The 20,347-nt window shown below is 41.4% G+C and overlaps 1 protein-coding gene across 1 annotated transcript in view; it reads left to right on the forward strand.

Annotated features, from left to right (window-relative positions):
• The window catches only part of pappa2 (pappalysin 2), a 105,173-nt gene that overhangs the window by 54,733 nt on the left and 30,093 nt on the right, over window positions 1-20,347 (forward strand). Inside the window, exons 11-17 of the mRNA XM_056239474.1 lie at window positions 525-718; window positions 872-985; window positions 7,461-7,596; window positions 7,695-7,869; window positions 8,614-8,776; window positions 14,199-14,376; window positions 17,192-17,405. Coding sequence (XP_056095449.1) covers window positions 525-718; window positions 872-985; window positions 7,461-7,596; window positions 7,695-7,869; window positions 8,614-8,776; window positions 14,199-14,376; window positions 17,192-17,405 — 1,174 coding nt within the window. The remainder of the gene's footprint in view (window positions 1-524; window positions 719-871; window positions 986-7,460; window positions 7,597-7,694; window positions 7,870-8,613; window positions 8,777-14,198; window positions 14,377-17,191; window positions 17,406-20,347) is intronic.

Raw genomic sequence — 20,347 nt, forward strand, 5'->3', positions numbered from 1 at the left:
AGATCAACACAGCTTAGGAGTAAATCCTTTGGCATTGGCATGTGGGTTAGGTCAGCTGTTCTGCAGCAGTGGCGGCCAATCAAAATCTTGTGTTTTTAATTTGTTGTTAGAACCCTTTTGAGCCCCTTGTCTTTGATAAGCTGTTCCCACCAATGAGTCATCTTCCTTTTACCTTGCAGCATTCTCAGACAAGAGCTCATGCAAGACTCTGATGTCATTCACACGTGCCCCTCTAACGAATTCACTTTAATGACATGCTAATTCTCCTTTTACCTCCACGTGCACTTCTGTCATAACTCATTCAAATGTAATGACATCATCCACACATTTCAATGCGACGTCTTGATTGTTTATTTAATCGTCTGAGTGGAATCACGTTACTTTTATTTTCAATTCGCACACAAGTGAAGCATATTCTCACTGACTTGCTATGAAAACACAATTACAACTTGGCAGTGGAGTCATTACTTGTTACTAATGATGAGTTTGTGTTCACTCTCTCTTACTTTTTCTGTCTCTTTCAGGTCAGCCGAGCTTGTGCTACGTGTTTGAAGGGGATGGAGTGTGCGAGGAGTTTGAAAGAGGTTCCAGCATCCAAGACTGTGGCTTTTTCACTCCCCAGGGGTTCACTGATCAGTGGGCATCCACCGCCTCAGGCTCACATCAGGACCAGAGATGCCCTGCCTCTAGGGTCACCGGGGAGCCTGTGCTCACTCAGGTACACAAATATTGTCCTTCAAGCTAAGTCCTTTGTTTACCCCTATTGACCCTATTGAACATCATTTCAAACCACTTGTTACAAATTAACCTTATGATTGTTCTGAATGAAATCATATATATTTTACATTTCTTTTTTTGCTTTCCTTATCAGATGTGCAAGTCGCAGTATTTTGACATAAATGAAGTAGTGGCTCATGATGCATGGAGGCCCTGTACTGCCCATCTGAACAGCTATTATACTCAGGATCAGTCTGTCTGGCTAAAGGTACATGGTGAATCAAAAGCCAGAGAATAAAAATATGTTTTCAAACGAGATTTAAAAGTGTGGAGGGTGGGTGCCACTTTAATATGTGGAGGTAAATCATTCCACAGTTTGGGGGAAACTGCTGAGAAAGAGCGGTCGCCTCTGGTCTTTAGCCTGGTCCTGGGCACGTTCAGCCGCAGCTGATCACCAGACCTCAGCGACCTTGACGGGGTGTGGGTATGCAAGAGCTTAGAGATGTACTGAGGTGCCATCCCATTTAATGACTTAAAAACCAACATCAAAATTTTAAATTGTATTCTAAAATGTACAGGGAGCCAGTGAAGTGAAGCCAAAATGGGGGTAATATGTTCGTGTTTCCGGGTCCCTGTTAAGAGACGAGCAGCTGCATTTTGGACCAACTGTAGGCGTGAAAGGGAGGTTTGGTTCAAGCCGATGTAAAGAGCAGGGACGTGCACAGGGGGGTTGCTCAGGTTGCCCGGGCAACTGCCCATATGCCCTTCTCGACTCAGGTTGCCCTTCCGAGAAAAAAATAAATAAAAAAATCGTACAATGGATGCAGAATTTCACGTAGGCCTAGATAAAAAATAAAAAAAAATCGCAAAGCCTCATTCACTTCCATTCAGGCACTCAGCTCAACTGTTTACGTGGCTGCTGCGCTGCACCTGACCATAGACTGCACGTAAGACCCCGCAAATTACTTAAGGCCCCGCCTCCATCTCGTGTCATAGCGCGTCAAATAATGTGTACAACATCCATGACAAAATGAAGTGAAACTATCCTTCTGGTCACGAAAAGAGAAAGAAGAAAAAAAACATGAGAGTGAATTGCGGGAACAACAATCAGGTAAACTTGAGTTCTCTCCTGTCTAAGTTTGATGTCAGCAAAGTTTGATGTTTTTCGGTCTTGCTAACCTAGCTGGGCAGGCAATGCATCTCTTGCATCACTTTGTGCCTGACAAAAGTGAGAGTAAAATACAATTATTTATTACGTTTGTTTTTGATAAACGACAAAGTGCAACGGTGTTTGTTTACTTCAGCTTGGAAAACATAACTGTGTCGCGTGTGTTATCATGCGTTCATATGCGCGTGCACGAAATGAAACTCGCATTTTTCAAGCAAAAATATGTGGAGACCAGACATACTGTACAATACATGCACGTGAATGATGGCACTCCCAATCAAAGTACACATTATAAAACAAGACACTGATTATCTAGTCTCTAAACAACTGCACTAATTATGCAAGATAGAAAGCAATGTATTGACAATTTGACATTGATTGACTGTTGATTTATAGGCTATATTGAATTTAAAATGTTGATTAGCTGGACATACTGGTCAATATGGATGCACATCCCTCAGTAAATAATAACCATAAATCAAGAATTGCTTCAACATGCATAATAATAATAAAAAAATCATACTGATGCCGAAAATACCCAGGCTGTAGAGAGAACCAAAGTTAATCCCAAAAGCCAAAGCTCAGGGTTATAATTTATTATTTTCTTCAATAATTCAATAAATATTGTTTGTTTGAACCTCATTCTGTTCTATATTCTTGTACTTATTCTTTGACTGTTTTGTTTAAAGGAGGGAGGATTGTATGGGAGCACTGAAGTGTCAGGTGTGACTGTGTGGCAATGGCAAATGGTTTACATAGCTCACGGCGTCACAGGTCAGGTAGAGGGCCCCTTAGCAGAATTTTGCTTAGGGCCCGAGGGGGAGGTCAGGATCGGCACTGGGTTTAGCAGTCGATTCTGTTCCCTACCGGAATTCCTGTTCCCTTTACGCAATCATACTACAAATCATGCGTAGTTGCCCGTAGCCTACCATCAGAACTGAATACGAGCAAGAAGCACAACTGAATGTATGGGAAGCCAAAAGGTTAAAAAAGGATTGTATTTTTTCCCGAAATCTAAGCGTTTTTATTTATTTATTTTATTACAAGCAAGTTTTTCCATTCAATCCAGATTATTTCTTGAAAAAAAATTTTTTATAATAATAATAATAAACAATAAACAATAATATTGGGGGGGGGGGGGGGGGGGGGGGGGTGCCCTTTTTTCAGGTCAGAGCAACTGCCCCTCAAAATTCCTGTGCACGTCCCTGGTAAAGTGCATTACAATAGTCCAATCTGGTCGAAATAAAAGCATGAATTACGCGTTTAAAAAGGTCAAAAGATAATACAGGTTTAATTTTAGATAATAATAATAATAATAAACTTTATTTTATATAGTGCCTTTAAAAGTAGCATTCTCAAAGCACTTTACATAAAAATAATGAAATTAGAAAGATACACAACAGTCTAGGCAGTAAAAACTAAACAAGCAATACAAATAGAAGGCCGATATAATAACAAACACAGCAATCACACGAATCACATAAAAGCCATCCTAAAAAAGTAAGTTTTAAGGGACGATTTAAAAACTCTAAGGGATTCTGCATTCCTAAACTCAGAGGGCAGGGAATTCCACAATTTAGGAGCCAAAGAAGAAAAAGCCCGATCACCCATAGTTTTTAGCCGTGTTGTTTGGACAGTTAAAAGACCAGCTTCAGAAGATCGTAAAGCACGTGTAGGAGTGTAGGGGGTTAAGAGCTCATACAAATATTGAGGGGCCAAGTTATTCAAGGCCTTATAGGTGAGCATGAGAATTTTAAAATCAATACGAAAACTAACAGGAAGCCAGTGCAATTTTTCCAGGATTGGTGTAATGTGCTCCCTTGCACTGGTCCCAGTCAGAACCCTAGCAGCCGAATTTTGTACCAACTGTAATTTACTTAGGGTAGCTTTAGAAACCCCAGCCAGCAATGCATTACAATAATCAATACGTGAAAAAAACAAAAGTTTTGATTAACTTTTCAGCCACAGAGAAGGTCAACATAGAGCGTAATTTGGCAATGTTTCTGAGATGAAAAAAATGATGTTTTGACTGTGTTACGAACATAAATTGGCGTCAAATATCACCCCCAGATTTTTTAGTTTAGTTTGCAATTTCAAAGCAGAGTCATCCACACTTAAGGTTATGGACTCTGCTTTACGCAACTGATGAGGTGAACCAATAAGCATCACTTCTGTCTTAGCACTGTTTAGACAGAGAACATTTTCAGACATCCATTTCTCAGTAAAACATTGAGAAAGAAAAGACACAGGCATATTGACATCAGGTTTTGAATGTATATAGATCGGCATAAGTGTCATCGGCATAAAAGTGAAAGTTAAGACCAAGTGTTCTTAAAAGTTGGCCAAATGGAAAAATGTAAATACTAAAAAGTAACGGGCCCAAAACTGATCCCTGGGGAACCCCAGAGTGCACCACACCGAGCTCAGATTTGCAATCACCCATCACAACAAACTGCTTGCGACCAGAGAGGTAGGACTTAAACCACTCTAATGCAGAATCAGAAACTCCAAAGATGGTCTCTAAGCGGTTGATTAAAATAGTGATCTATAGTGTCAAAAGCGGCACTAAGATCAAGAAGAATAAGTATAGATAGACGGCCAGAATCAGATACCATTAACAAATCATTAGTCACTTTGATCAGCGCTGTCTCAGTGCTGTGCAGTTTCCGAAATCCAGACTGAAGTGGCTCAAAAAGATCATTAGAGGAGAGATGAGAAAGTAGTTGAGAAGCCACTGTTTCTTTTAAAATTTTGGCGAGGAATGGAAGATTAGAGATGGGACGAAAATTATTCAGATTATCAAAGTCCATGTTGTTAGTTTTTGGTACAGGGGTGACAGCAGCAATTTTAAGTGCTGCTGGCACAACTACATTACACAGAGAGTTATTGATAATTCTCAAAACAACAGGAGAGAGGGAATCAAAACATGATTCAAAAAGACAAGATGGTATCGGATCAACTCTTGAAGTTGAGGCTTTCAGTTTTGAAACCATATTACACAGAGACTGGGAGTCATGAATTGCAAAGTTAGAGAGAGAGACACCAGAAAATGCAAAAGTATTTGAGGAGGAGGCAGCAACGGTATGAGTGGCAACAATGTGGTTACGTATATTGTCAATTTTGGTGCTAAAAACTCCAAAAACATATTACAAAGGTGAGTTGAAGCAGGAACATTAGAGAGGCTGTGATCTTTAAGCAGCTTGATTGAGTGAAAAAGTTTTTTAGGGTTTCTCTGATTGCTGACAATTATCTGAGAAAGATAAACAGATCTAGCTGACACAATTTCAGCCTTATATTTGAGTAAGCTGTCTTTCCAGGCCTGGTGATGTAGAGTTAAACCTGATATGCGCCATCTACGCTCCATTTTGCGACACAAAGTCTTCATAGCATGCAGATCATCATTGTACCATGGAGCGGAGCGTGCAAAAGAAACAGATCGTGATTTCAAGGGAGCCAGCGTGTCCAGGCCAGACAACAGTACAGAATTCAGCACAGAAACGTTGTCATCCAGATCATCAGATAGAGATTCACAGTTTAAAAGAGAGTCAATAAAATCAGAAAAATCAGAGGGCTCAATAGATCTAGGAGAACCACAAACCCGACTTGGTCCAAACACAATGACCTCAGTTTTTTCTTCGTTTAATAAAAAAAAAAAATTAACAGACATCCAGGCTTTAATATCCTTTAGACATTCAAGTAGGGGGGTCAAGGAACTATTTGCGTTTCGTCTCAAGGGTAAATATATTTGCGAGTCATCCGCATAAAAAACAAATGTTTTTTTAAATGTTTCCGAGAGGGAGAAGGTACAACGAGAACAATAGTGGCCCTAGAACTATATATATAAAGAATATATATATATATATATATATATATATTTAATAAATTAGTACTTTTACTCTGCAATGATGCATTAACACTAGAACCACGGGGTTAAATTTTCCCATGGCTGTTTTTCAAATGTACATATATTTTTAACAGAGGTGTAAAGTCCAGGGGTCAGAAAGTAAAAGTCCTGCCATATGTTTATTCCACCCATTAACTCAGCCAGCTGATTTCACTAATTAGTTCTATCTCCTTGCTGAAAAACTGTGTTAATTAACAAATCCAGGTGATTGGAACAAAATACTGAGGAGGACTTTTACTTTCTGAACCTGGACTTTACACCTCTGATTTTCAATAAACTTCCAAGTCTCCCAGTCATTGACTTTTACTAAAAATTGTGTTATTTACGATCCCCTGTTGTCAATTTTTTGTTGTTGATATAACCAGATTAAAACGGGGCATGTATACCTATAAGTGCCAGCAGGTCAAATTGACCTATATAATGCCTTTATTTTTGCATTGTCATTTTCGCGCCGCTTATGTTTTAACATTCAATGCTACTAGGCAACACCTTTCACCCACTAAGATAGCGCTAATCAATTTTAGTCACAATGGATCATTTTACACCACCCAAATATGTATTTATTTCCTTCTAATTCTTGTCGTCATTGGCGGCTGGTTTAGCCTATATTCAGTGATTAATGTAGCCTGCTTAAAATAGCCTTGAACATAAAACAACAGGACACTTTTTTTTTTAAACCATATCAAAACTGTTGTCGAGTGCATGGGTAAATTTTACCCGCTGGCGGTTTTTGTGTTAAAATAATTAAAAGTGACAGTAAAGACTTTTATAATGTTACAACAGATTTATGTTACAAATAAATGCTTTTCTTTCTATTTATCAAAGAATCCTAAAAAAATTACAAGGGGTTCGACAAAATCATTAAAGTCCCCATGAAATGAAAATGGACAATTCTTATTTTTGATGGAGAATTGCACTGTTTATTATAAATGATTTATCCATGGCATGCACTTATACAGTATATATAACTTTTAATTCATGTGCCCTCGTAATTTTTAATCAAAATAACGTCCCCTCCTCCTTGCAGCAACATCTCTTCTCTTGACACGTGTGTGAGACAACCTGTCACTCACATGAGAAGGCAGCGATATCAAGCAACAACAATCAAATGACCCAATCAATTCCCAATGTCCTGCCCTACATTTTATCATGTTCACTCGGATATACATCACAATAGGGAAGAAAAGACAATCACAACTCTGTTTCATGCAGACTTTAAGCAGCACAACTGTTTTAATCTCTGATAATAAGAAAAATAATATAATAAGCACCAAAATCAGCATATTAGAATGATTTCTGAAGGACCATGTGACATTGAAATTCACCTTTACCATCATAAGAATACATTACAATTTAAAATATAGTAAAACAGAAAACAGTTTTAAATTGTAATAAAATTTCACAATATTACTGTTTTTACTGTATTTTGATCAAATAAATGCAGGCTTAGTAACCATAAGAGACTTCTTTCCAAAACAATAAAAAATCTTACCAACGCAAACTTTGAAACGGTAGTGCATGTTCCGAATTATTCTGTATTTTATATTAATATTTTAATATTTCTATGTGCCATCCATGCCCACTCACACTGTTAATAAATGATGTTAGCCAAGGAGGCATATATCCTCTGAATATATAAGCATGACTGAAACTGATACATTGTTTTTGCAGGTAGGATTTGAGCGACCTGGTGTGGCAGCCTCTGTTATTATCTACCTCGCCTATGATGGTAGTTGGCATGGGGAAAATTGCAGGAAAACAGTGACCATTGAACTGTGTGACACCACTGGAAAAAATCACATGCTTGGTAACACTCATAATATCTATAATTTGTTTGGGAAAGTTTGTAATCTTTGCATTATAGTATTTGTGTGACTTTTACATGTTGTCTGTGCTTGTCCACAGGTTTGTACGAGCTGTCATGTCAGCGTAACCCCCTAGTGGTGAATGTGACTCATAACCTGAATGTGCCGTTCTACCAGACTTCATCAGTGCAGCTGAACTTCTCCTCCTCTCAAGTGGCGGTGCTGGCGGTTGCATTGCGTACATCTTGTCACTTCAGCGCCTTTGCCCTGACCGGGTGCGCTGAGGGTGGGGTCTCCCACGACTTACAAGCACAAATACATACTTACACGTTTACACAACATATTCACTACTGTTCAAATGTTTGGGGTCGGCAAGATTTTTTTTTAATGTTTTTGAAAGAAGTCTCTTATGCTTACCAAAGTTGCAGGTGTTTGATCAAAAATATTAAATAGCTGTTTTCTATTTTAATATTTTGTTTTACATGTTATTTATTCTTGTGATGGCAAAGCTAAATTTTCAGCAGCCATTACTCAAGTAGTCACACGATCCTTCAGAAATCATTTGAATTTTTTGATTTTGTGCTCAAGTAGCATTTCTTATTATTGTCAATGTTGAAAACAGTTGTGCTGCTCCCTATTTCTTGTTGAAACCAGGATACATTTTTTTAAAGATTATTTTATGAATAGAAAGTTAAAAAGAACAGCATTTATTTGAAATAGAAATCTTTTGTAACATTATAAATGTTTTTACTGTCAGTTTTGATCAGTGCAATGCATCGTTGCTTAATAAAAGTATTACTTTATAAAAAATAAAAAAATAAATAAAAAAAATCTTACTCGCCCCAAAAGTTTGAATGGTAGGGTACAAAGTAGAAGATATAATACATCACAGAGACATAATAGACAGATACATCATACACAAGTAAAAATAGAAAAATCCTTCATGTTTGACAATGGAAATGATTTCTGTCTATGTCTGCCAATAATAATCAAGCTTAATATGTGTTTTTCTCACTCAGATGTGTGCGTAGGCTGTGCAGTACCGAGTCATGCAGCCCTCTGAGCATCGAACACGCTTCAATCCGCTGTACTCCAGTGTTAGACTCTAAACACTGCTCTGTTTCTTGTCATCGTGGCTATACGCTCACTGTTCTCCATGGCCAGGGCCTTCCTTCTCATCAAGTGTGTACAAGAATTGTTAACTGCCTATTTCTCTCTCTCTCAACAAATGAGGTCTCTTTGATGTCTAGTTTCTCCTAAATAGCAGTAAGATTATATGAGAACAAATTGAGACGTTTTCTGCAGAGAAGAGATGCACAAGACATGACATGCACAAGAATATTCTGATATTAATTGGATTAGTAATTTTCCAGTTTCCAGCTTCAGCTTCACTAAACCTTCCACTGCTAAACCACTGTTCCCTTTCGTAGTCACTTCGAGTTACGTCGAAATGACAACGAAATGGGGGTTTTGCTTAGAAGCCTATCCCCTTCAAGTGTTAAAAAACGAGCCAAAGGCAAAGAAATGCCATGGGTCTGCATAATTTGCATAGCGTAACTCCGCCCCACCTCGTGGGTATATAAGGAAGAACGCTGGCAGAATGCAGACATGTTTCTGCTTCGGAGCCAAGAGGTCCTCTTCACTCCTACAGCCTGAATTCTCTCTGAGTGTCATCGAGTATCCTATGAGACGAGCAGCTCTCCAGTCTGTGTTGGTGCAAAGGCGATTTCCAGCGAGTTTCACATTCCTGCCTGCTGATCTGTGCAGTGGTCTGCATCCAGCGTGTGTGTTTCTCACTGGCCGCTTCAGCACAGGCTGCTGAACGTCCTTTCACAAAAGAGCTTGCACAGGCACGTCTTTTTCAAGATGTTTCGCCCGTGTATTTCTGGGTGCGGTCGTTCCGTCTCATTATCTGATGGGCATGATCGTTGTCTTGCGTGTTTTGGGGCTTAGAACACGCAAAGGCAGCTTTCATGGATGAGTCATGTTCTCACTGCGGGAACATGACCATCGCTGCGCTAAGATCGAGACTCTGTGACCTTATTAAAGGTAGAGTCCCCTCTGCCACACCCCTTTCTACCCCCTCCTCGAGAGCTGGTACTTCGGCTGGTTGGCCATGGTGATCTGAGGGTTATGGTGTGGAACTCTGCCCCGACGATGCTTCCTCGGGCCACACCCCCCTCACCAGCGCAGCAACCCGCGAGCACATCGAGTGCAGCCGCGGGGCCGCCTTCGGATGTGCCTCGTGTCTCATTCGGTGCTCCAGATGATAAGGCGATGTCGATCGCCGCATCACGAGGAGAGCTGGAATTTTCTGTGGATGAGGATTCGGATGTGCTGCCGCCCCCCGGGGTCGCGGCATTGTCCGAGTCCGACCCGGAACTAACAGCTATGCTTTCCCAGGCCGCCGCGAGTGTCGGGTTAGCGTGGTACTCTCCACCCTCTCCTGAACGCTCGCGGTTGGATGATTGGTCCTTCGGGGCTGCACGCGCTGACTCTCGTCGGCGCACCCCCCCAGTTCCTTTCTTCCCGGAAGTGCATGAGGAGTTCACGAGCTCCTGGAAGCCCCCGTTGTCTTCCCGTGATCGCTCTGCGACCTCCTTCGCCTTCTCTGCCCTTGATGAGGCCGGGGTGAAAGGGTACACTGGGGTTCCCCCTGTCGAACGCTCTGTTGCGATGCAACTGTGTCCGCAGAGTGCTTCGATGTGGCGTGGTGACCCAAAGCATCCCTCCAAAGCCTGTAGGTTTTCGTCTACCTTGGTGGCGAATTCCTACAGAGCTGCGGGGCAGGCCGCCGCCTCACTGCATGCCATGGCCATCCTCCAGATCTACCAGGCCAGGATGCTCAAGGACATGCACGAGGCCAGAGCTGACCAAGAGCTCTTTGATTAGCTGCGCGCCGCCACCGACCTTGCTCTCCGTGCGACGAAAGTGACCGCACGCTACCTTGGTCAGGTGATGTCCACAGCTGTGGTCCAGGAAAGACACCTCTGGCTTAACCTGGCCGATATGCGGGATGCTGAGCGGACACGTCTCCTCGACTCCCCTATATCCCAGGCAGGCCTTTTCGGCGGCGCGGTCGAGGACTTCGCCCAAAAGTTCTCGGCCGGCCAGAGACAGACTGAGGCTGTTAAGCACATACTGCCCCGGTGGCCAGCTGCTGCCTCCACCCAGCCGCCGGCTCAGTTCACTCAGTCTGTTCGCCGCCGAGGGCGCCCCCCTGCAACTTCCATCCCTCCCGCTCGGCCCCAGCAGCAGCCTTTACCATGCCGTGCCGGGGAGGAGGTCGCAGGAAGGCGCCCCAGTCCGCTTTCTGATGCGGACAGCTCAGAGATGGCCTACAGTTCTGCCAAGGAGGTGGTAGCAGGGCCACTCCTTCCCCTGGTGGAGGGGCGGGGGAGAATTTCTCCTTGCCGCTGGGCGGACGGTCAGTGGCACCCTTATGCGGCTAAGGACAGAACTAACACCCCCATCTCTGAGCCCCCAGAGTGCGCGGATGACAGTGTGTGCCGCTTACGAGCCTCACCACTCTCGTTCCCCTCTGTCACAGAGTTCTCGGATGACAGTGCGCACCGCTTACGAGCCTCGCCACTCGTGTCCCCCTCTATCGCCAGACCCCTGTCAGACGAGACCCCAGTGGAACGCACGTCCTTCCCTGGTCTCCTCTTTCAGGACGCAGTCTATGCTTCCACACTGGGACGCTATGCCTCCCCTAGTCTCAGCCTCAGACGTCACGCCCACGGAACGTTGGCTAAACGTCTGATGCATATGGTACACTTAACTGGAAACACTTCAGGAATGTCGAAGTCGTCATCTGATTGGTTGAATTTTATCGGATTTCCGGGGGTTGCGAGTGTCGCGTTTATTTTCGGTCCGCCGGGAAACAAAGTGCAGACGTGTGATTGCGGAAGAAAAACTGTTGTGTTTACATGAGTGACAATGAGCATTTATCAAGATCAGCTAAACGTAGGATTCTCAAAAGTATGCGAGGTTCACGGCATAGACTCTTGAAGTTTTCTTCTCCTTCTTTGATTTTCTATGCTGACTGACTTGTTGCACGCCGGTCTGTTGTTGTGGGGACATTTCCACGCACCGAAACGTGACGCTGAACGAAACGAACTGTAATTGGTTATTTTACATGTCGGTCAAATGGCCTTATGGGCGGGCCTTGGCCAAAGAAAGCTGCTATGAATTCCAGACCTTCAGCCGTCAGTCTGAAGGTCTGGCTACGCGAGACTATGCCTCCCCAGTCCGAGCCAGTCATACCGCCTTGCTGTCTCACCGAGGGTACGTCTGTGGTCCCCATGACCCCGCTGGTACAGTTTTTGGGAACCTGGCTTCAGCTTCCCAACCTGTCCCGCTGGGTTGCCAGGACCATCAGGCTCGGCTATGCGATTCAGTTCGCACGATCTCCTCCCCGCTTCCGGGGAGTCTGCTACACTATGGTCGGTGGCTATGCCCCTGTCATGCGTGTGGAAGTCGCAACCTTGTTGGCGAAAGGTGCGGTCGAGATTGTCCCTCCAGCCGAAATGAAGTCCAGGTTCTACAGCCCCTAATTCATTGTACCGAAGAAATCCGGTGGGTTACGGCCAATCCTGGACCTGCGCGTTTTGAACCGATCCCTTCACAGGCTTCCGTTCAGAATGCTCACGGCCAAACGCATTTTTTAATGTGTTCAGCCAATGGATTGGTTTACAGCGATCGACCTGAAGGACGCCTACTTTGTCTCCATTCTTCCTCGACACAGACCGTTTCTTCGGTTTGCTTTGGAGGGGAAGGCATATCAGTATGCGGTTCTCCCCTTCGGGCTAGCCCTGTCTCCTCGCGTCTTTACGAAGGTCGTCGAGGCAGCCCTTGTGCCGCTTCGGCTACACGGGGTTCGCGTCCTGAACTATCTCGGCGACTGGCTAATCCTAGCTAACTCTCGAGACCAGGTTTGTGAATACAGGGACCTAGTGCTTCGGCACCTAGCTCGTCTGGGCCTTCGGGTCAACTGGGAGAAGAGCAAACTTTGCCCCGTGCAGAGGATCTCTTTTTTCGGTATGGAAATCGACTCGGTCGCCATGTCTGCGCAGCTTACGAGCAAGCGTGCGCAGTCACGGCTGACTTGCCTGCGTCAAATCCAGAGCAAGAGTGCGGTTCCACTGAAACTATTTCAGAGGCTCCTGGGGGTTCCGAGTTGCTGGCAGTACGATTGGCTCTGCACAGCTTCCATGCATTGCTCAAGGACCAGCACGTACTAGTCCGTTCAGACAATACCGCAACAGTAGTGTACATCAACCATCAGGGTGGTCTACGCTCCCGCCGTATGTCGCAACTCGCTCGCCACCTCCTCTTATGGAGTCAGAAGCATCTGAGGTCGCTTTGTGCTATTTACATTCAAGGAAACCTGAACTGTGCAGCCCACGAGCTCTCACGGATTCAGCCCCTCTCCGGCGAATGGCGACTCCATCCCCAGTCGATTCAGCTGATTTGGGAACAGTTCGGGGACGCTCAGGTAGATCTGTTTGCCTCCCACGACTCTTCCCATTGCAGCCTGTTTTATTCCCTGACTGAGGGCACGCTAGGCACGAATGCACTGGCGCAGGGCCTCCGTATGCATTTCCCTCAGTGAGCCTTCTTGCACAGACCCTCTGCAAGATCAGGGAGGACGAGGAGCAGGTCATTTTGGTTGTGCCCCACTGGCCCACCCGGACCTGGTTCTCCGAACTCCTACTCCTCGCGACAGGACCTCCCTGGCCAATTCCTCTGAGGAGGGACCTCCTTTCTCAGGGACGGGGCACTCTATGGCACCCTCGACCCGATCTTTGGAACCTCCACGTGTGGCTCCTGGACGAGACGCTGGAACTCCGAGCTCAGTCTTGGCTCCTCAGCAGGGAAACATGTCTGCATTCTGCCAGCGTTCTTCCTTATATACCCACGAGGTGGGGCGGAGTTACGCTATGTAAATTCCGCGGACCCATGGCATTTCTTTGCCATTGGCTCATTTTTTAACACTCAAAGGTGATAGGCTTCTAAGCGAAACCCCCATTTCGTCGTCATCTCGACGTAACCGAGACGTTTCCATGACCCAAAATTTTGATTAATGCAGCCAAATGCCAGCTGTCTTATTCAGATTTCTAGGAATATTGGCTTAATCGGGTGATGTAAACACCTTATTCAGAAAGTCCACCATAACTGGAGGCTCATTTATATATATGCATGTCCAAACAAAGATAATTCGGGGTGATATTAGATATAGACAGTGTTTATTCAATAGCTTGACTTTTTTGGATTAAGAAACAGTTTGCAAACATTAAAAGGAAGGTCGTGGCCTACTTTTCTTGTAAAAAGTTTTTCACATGTCTTGTGACCTATACATTTTCCAAATCATCATGCTCCTGTTAAGGTGATTAAATTATTGTGGAGAGCAGGAATGCACGTCTTTCAATCTATTCAGATTGCACATTGTCATTGTCTCAAATTGTGCTCACATTGCAGAGATTCCAAAGTCAACATTTCTCATCAAATTATCTAAAATGCTGTGTCATGTTGTCTAATGAACCTGTCATAAACAACGACTTTACAAGTGGTTGTATTTCTGTCTGTTTTGTCCTGTCTTCAGACGGAAGTGGAGCTGTTTTGTGTGCATGGAGTTTGGGACCGTGAAGTGGGCTGTCAGCCAGTGGACTGCGGCCCACCCCCTCAGTCACATGTCTACTTTGCCTCCTTCTTATGTCCCTGGGGCACCACATTCGGCAAGCAGTGCAGCTTTTCCTGTAACGCCCCGGCAATCCTGCAAGGTGAGGATGGGAACTAGGCTATAATGTGAGACCTGAGGGTTTTTGGACCCACTTACATTCAGTGCATGTCTTCTGAGGCTTCCTTTCTTTCTAAAATAATAAGACTGTAAGTCAATAACAGTAGATTTGCGGATGACATGAACCTTTCTTGTGTGTTTCTTGTACACTGGAAACAAATACAACTATTAATTGTGCTTATGAGCATTCCTAAGGTCCTTTTAACTCACAACTAGTAATTAGGCCAGCAAGTCATATCATATCATATCATATTTTAACCTATCCTGTACTGTCCTGTCCTGTCCTGTCCTGTCCTGTCAGAAAGTCCACCACAAAAATGAAACATCTTTATGCTGCATGATGTCCTGTCCTGTCCTGTCCTGTCCTACTGTCCTACTTACAGTGTTACTTTCATATTCCCAGCATGCATTGCTGCATGTATAAATTACATGGTTACATGGCATGATATGATATATTATATGATACTAGTAAACATTAGTAAACTACATTAGTTAACATGAACTAATAATGAACTGTACTTCTACAGCATTCATTAATCTATTTTAATGTTAAACATTTACTAATACATTATTAAAATCAAAAGTTGTGTTTGTTAATGCACTGTGAACTAACAAACAAACAATGAACAGCTGAATTTTTTTAACTAATGTTAACAAAGATTAATAAATATAATAAATGTATTGCTCATTGTTAGTTCATGTTAGTTAATACATTGACTAATGTTAACAAACGAAACTTTATTGTAAAGTGTTACATAAGATATAATATGATATGATATTATTTTTTATTATTCTTTATTATTCTTAAGGATTATTATTTTTTTGATGTTTTCTCTTTTCATTTTATACTATCGTTGATTGCATCTCTTTTTTAGCATGATGTGGTATTCAGAGGTCTTTTTAAAATATTGATGTGTTTGTTGATTGTCACAGCTATTATGGTTAATGTGTAAAATGGTATTTATGTATATAGTAAACAAAAATGAAACATCTTAATGCTGCATGATGTTCTCTCATTTAGAGGCAAATAGTGATTTTAAAGCTGTACATGATACAGATCATGAGAAGCCACAATGATAGTCAAAGATCTGCATGTGTTAAGAAAACCCCAATCAGTCATCACCTAGATTTTTTTCATTTCTTTTTTTTTAAACACTAAAAAGCTAAATATTTAGATTTTTTGTTGTTGTTTGTGTGTGCTTATATATGCATACAATATACTCATTTGTGTGTCAGTGTTGCTCTTGTACTGATTCAGGAACTTTGCATCGGTCTGGCTGTGGTTCCAGCCCTCTTTCATGGCTGTGTAAATAGGAAAGTAATCCTGAGCTGCAGTAGAACAGCACACAGGTGAAGATAGGAAACATGCAAGTAGGCGAGAACAAGAGTGCATTTCATCCCATACTACTGAAGCCCCCAGAGAGCTAATTTCAGGCAGTGTAGAGCAGGGTGGCACCTGGCCCTCTCGCCCCTTCATGGGTAGCAGGAGCTCTGCTAGGGCAATTAAGGTAACTCAGGGGTCGAGGTCCTCACACTTTCACTATTTGTTTTAAATGCAGGCCTTTGATGAATCGGTCCAAATTATTTCTTTGGCAGGGAGTGGTGCAGTCTGTGGACAGTGGCTTCACTGGAAGGTCCAGAACATTGCATCACTGAGTAGCTATGCTTATTGGTCTTGATGGGAATGTTCTTGTACTGTAGTGTGTTACAGTGATGGGCTGTATTGCTCCATTGGGAGACCTTTTAAAATCTATTCACGACTTGACATTAATTGGAACACACAACAGTAATGCAGTGATTTATTGACTTAGTGAGAGCCTCCCCCTTTTTTTTTTTTTTTGGAGTAGCGCAAGCTGGAACTTTTCATGCATGTTGGAAAAACGCAGTTTGCAGCCATCTTTGGTGTATTGCTAAATTTAATCTTGGCTACAAAGTAGGCAGACAGCTTAAAAGCTTTGCAATGGTATAATTATATTTTTTTGACCATTAAACTTGCTTTAGAACTTTAACTTTAAATATAATTAGATATGTTACAATAATAGTACAATAAGAGAGTCCTATATCACATGGGCCTTAGGTGCCAATGGACCATGTGCACATAAGGCATTTTTGTTTAAATGTAGTGCAATACTTCTCTTCTGAGTTAATAGAAACAGAATGTTTTTTAAATATATGACTTTTCATATAACTGGAAAACATGTAGACCTACACAAAGGTATAATTCAAAGCTCAATTAGAGTCGTTGTGAAGCTTGTCCTATTCTTGTCCTATTTATTAATGTATTATGCATTATAATGCTTTTTATTCATAAAATAATTTTAATACACCTCTTCTATGATAAACATGCTTAAATATATGTTAAAAATATTTTTTTGTGTGTGTGCATAATGTAAAATATGTCAGGGTGGTACAACTGTCCAGATATAAAGAATAACGTATTAAAAAACTTCAATAAAAGAATGATAAAAAAGAGAAAAAAATGTATTTAGCATAATCTTTTAAAAATCTTTTAACAAAACTAATTCACTGTTTATCATTGTTTGTACACTAAATGAAAGTCATAGGTGCGACCCACAAAATATATGTGGTGCAACATAATGCAGAAACATACTAAAAAACAAACAAACAAATAAATAAATAAATAATTTTAATTAAAAAAAATTATGATTAAGCCGTACTCCCAGAAATAATAGAACTGACTTTCGAAAAGAGCTCGGCCAATTATCTACTGATGGTCTTAGAGAAGACACTGATTGTTCCATTTTAATGCAGTTTTCTTATCAGAATCTGTTTTTCAGGAGAAAGTGACACATTGGTTTGTCTTGAGGATGGACTATGGTCATACCCAGAGGCTTACTGCAAGATTGAGTGCCCGGATCCACCTTCCATACCCAATGCCACGCTACTAGTTCCTCAGTGTCGTGGAGGCAGGCATGATGTGGGTACTGTCTGCCGCTACAAATGCAACCCCGGCTATTACATCACTGGCACTCTCAACAAAAAGCCAAGAAAGTGAGTTGCAACCTGTACATTTTGATCTGATTTTTAGGCATAGGTTACTGTGTTGACAAATTTTGAAGGGCATCTAGGGTCAAATTTTGAAGGGTTTCCAGCATCTAGGTTGCTCACATGGTTCTAATAAGATCAAAATCTCACTCCATGTGTTTCAGCGATGGAGTCAGCAGTGTACTTTGATGAATGGTCTGATGACATGTTGTTTTGGTATTCCATCCAATCAAGCTATAGCATATAGCGTATTTTAGCACATCTGAGGGGACTAGCGTTTGCACCTGCCTCGTCTTTATGAGTTATTAAAATGGCTGGTAAAATACCTCTGTGTCTTTTAACTGCTTTTAATTGGACATTAATACCAGAAGCGATAGCCAACATGTCTCATAAAGCCATTTAAATGATCCTGTTTATTAAGACCATTGGCATGTTTGCTCTAAAAGGCATTTCATTAGGAAGGTTCAGAAAATGGTTTATGACAGTCTAAAGAGAGGTGTTATGCTATTATCAAGGTAGTTTTAGCCTGTGCTTCCGTATGATCTTTCTCAATGAACACTACACCCTAATTTATTTCTTCATAATTTATTGGCTATTTAGAAGTACCAGATGGTTTGTCACATGGGTTAGATGTGAATAAATCCCCTGTGGCTGGAGGGGAATGTCATCCAAGAAACATAGTAATTGGTGAATTCGTGTTGTGCGAAAATTCACACCAGAATCAGATCGGGATCTACAATTAAAATTTCACAGTGTGCTTACTGTAATGGTTTAATTGGCTGTCTCAAAACACTAGTGAGTAACCTATCTATAGAGCTTTTTGAGGGATCAAATGTGTATTCACAAAATTAAAGCTTTATGTAAACAATAAAAGTATGATTCAGTATTAAGTACTGAAAATGATTACAGTTTTTCTCATTCGCTTTGGTGGATTTCTCTGATCACAACTGAAATTCTCAAAACTACTTATTCAACCTCCACATCATCTAATCCCTTGTGCAGATCAAATTTAACAAATTGCAAATGCGTTGGTACATTCATGCAATTGAATATGTTCAATTGTCTACTGTTTCCTACATTATTAATTGCTTATGTCATGTTGATCAAAATATATTATACTGGTTCTCTGTTGAATAGTCTTACCCCTCAAAACATCTCGGCATTAGTTCCTTGCATAACTCATTAAATGCAGAATGGTTGAACTAGTTGTCGTAAACTGTCAAGCATATTTTTTATACATTTCTATTAGACTTTTTTTTTTTTTGTAAATGTGTCCTGAATTTATGAATTGTGGAAAAAATTGTGTGAATTTCTCTAATAGAAATGTAAGGGAAAAGTAAAGGACTGGATCAACCAATGATCAACCAGTTCTCTAAAATAGCTCAGAGTTGCATCTCATAAAGCTTCATTCGGCAAGCATATACTGTATAGAACACAACAGTGTATAGTGTTACAAATTCTGACAATGGAAGAACAACAAGGAAACAGACAGGGTCAACAGCCAGAAAGAAGAAGAGGAGTAAGGATGCATGGTGGAAGGGTATGGAGGCAAAACAGTGGAAGAGGTAGAAAATGGCCAGACTGTAGACACGTTTCTGAGGGGTTACTGTTGTGGACCATGTTCTCAAACATGACCTATAGCGGGTTGCAAGATGCAGAATGTTGGGAGAATCATTTCTCAGAATCAAACGTTTGTATGTAATTAGACAATCTTCACTATACTATAACACTATACCCAGCAAGCAATTTTGCGTCTAATAGCCGTCAAAACACAGCCCAGACGTCTAGGCTAAAACAAGGCTAAATTTGGGCTGTCAGTGAAAATCTAAGACGTCTCACCATAGCCCAAGAATAGACGTCATCACTTAGACGTTTATTGAACGACTACATTTTTATGTCTAATAGACAGTGCATATGGGTCTAGGCTAAAACCAAGGGGGTAATCCATCGACCGTTAGCATTTCCATTGACTCCCATTCATTTTGGCGTCACTTTGACAGCGAATAACTTTACATCTGAGGCGTTTAAAGACTCCATTTGTCCATTATTTATTTCTAAAGAAACACGACAATGTATAAATAATGGACAAATGGAGTCTTTAAACGCCTCAGATGTAAAGTTATTTGCTGTCATCACGGCATCTGCCAAATAAGAACAAAATAATTTGCACAAGAAAAGCATTGTTGAGTTTAACCTCAAGTGTGCATGGACTAATACATTCACCTGTGTGTTTTATACAGCCAATAATTTGTATTTTTATGCTGCATTATAAAATTAATTTGAACATTTCAAACTTGAATGAGGGCATTTTGAATGAAACTTCATCTTATTGTGCTTGTACAATAACAAATATTATTCTACTCTATTAGCTTATGCTCTCTCTGTATGTAACAAGCCATTGTTCAGACAAATTCAATATTATATTTCAAATCAATGATGGACTTTGTCAAAGATGAGAGCTTTAGTGAGGAAATGCTATTTTCATATCATAATGATCTAAAGAAAAGACTAATATATATTTGGGGCTTTCATAACACTTTATAATAGGTTTGGATTCAGATAATTCGAGTTTAAGGGCACATGGAAACATGGAGTTAGAGTACACGTGCATGTACCATAATACACTGTTACCCACTAAAATGTCACGATTGCAACAACACATAACAAATAATTTAGCTAAAAATTAGCACATGTCAAAACGAAAACACAGATACTTACAAGACAAAAGTAGGAATGTCTTTTGCTTTTTCTCTTCGACCGACTGCTGAATGCAACGCTCTGACTCGTTTACAATGTTTCAAAATGGTGGAAATGCGCTATCAAGAGACTATCAAGTCTCGTTGCCATCTAGCGGTTGAGAAATGTAATTGCATTTTTATTTAATTTAAAATGAAAGAAAGACAGTCAAATAATATCGTAGATTTTTTTAATGAATGTGTGGCAGCAAA

Source organism: Rhinichthys klamathensis, unplaced genomic scaffold (assembly GCF_029890125.1).
Source record: "Rhinichthys klamathensis goyatoka isolate OS25496 unplaced genomic scaffold, OSU_Roscu_1.1 h1tg000566l_1, whole genome shotgun sequence".
NCBI lineage: Eukaryota > Metazoa > Chordata > Actinopteri > Cypriniformes > Leuciscidae > Rhinichthys > Rhinichthys klamathensis.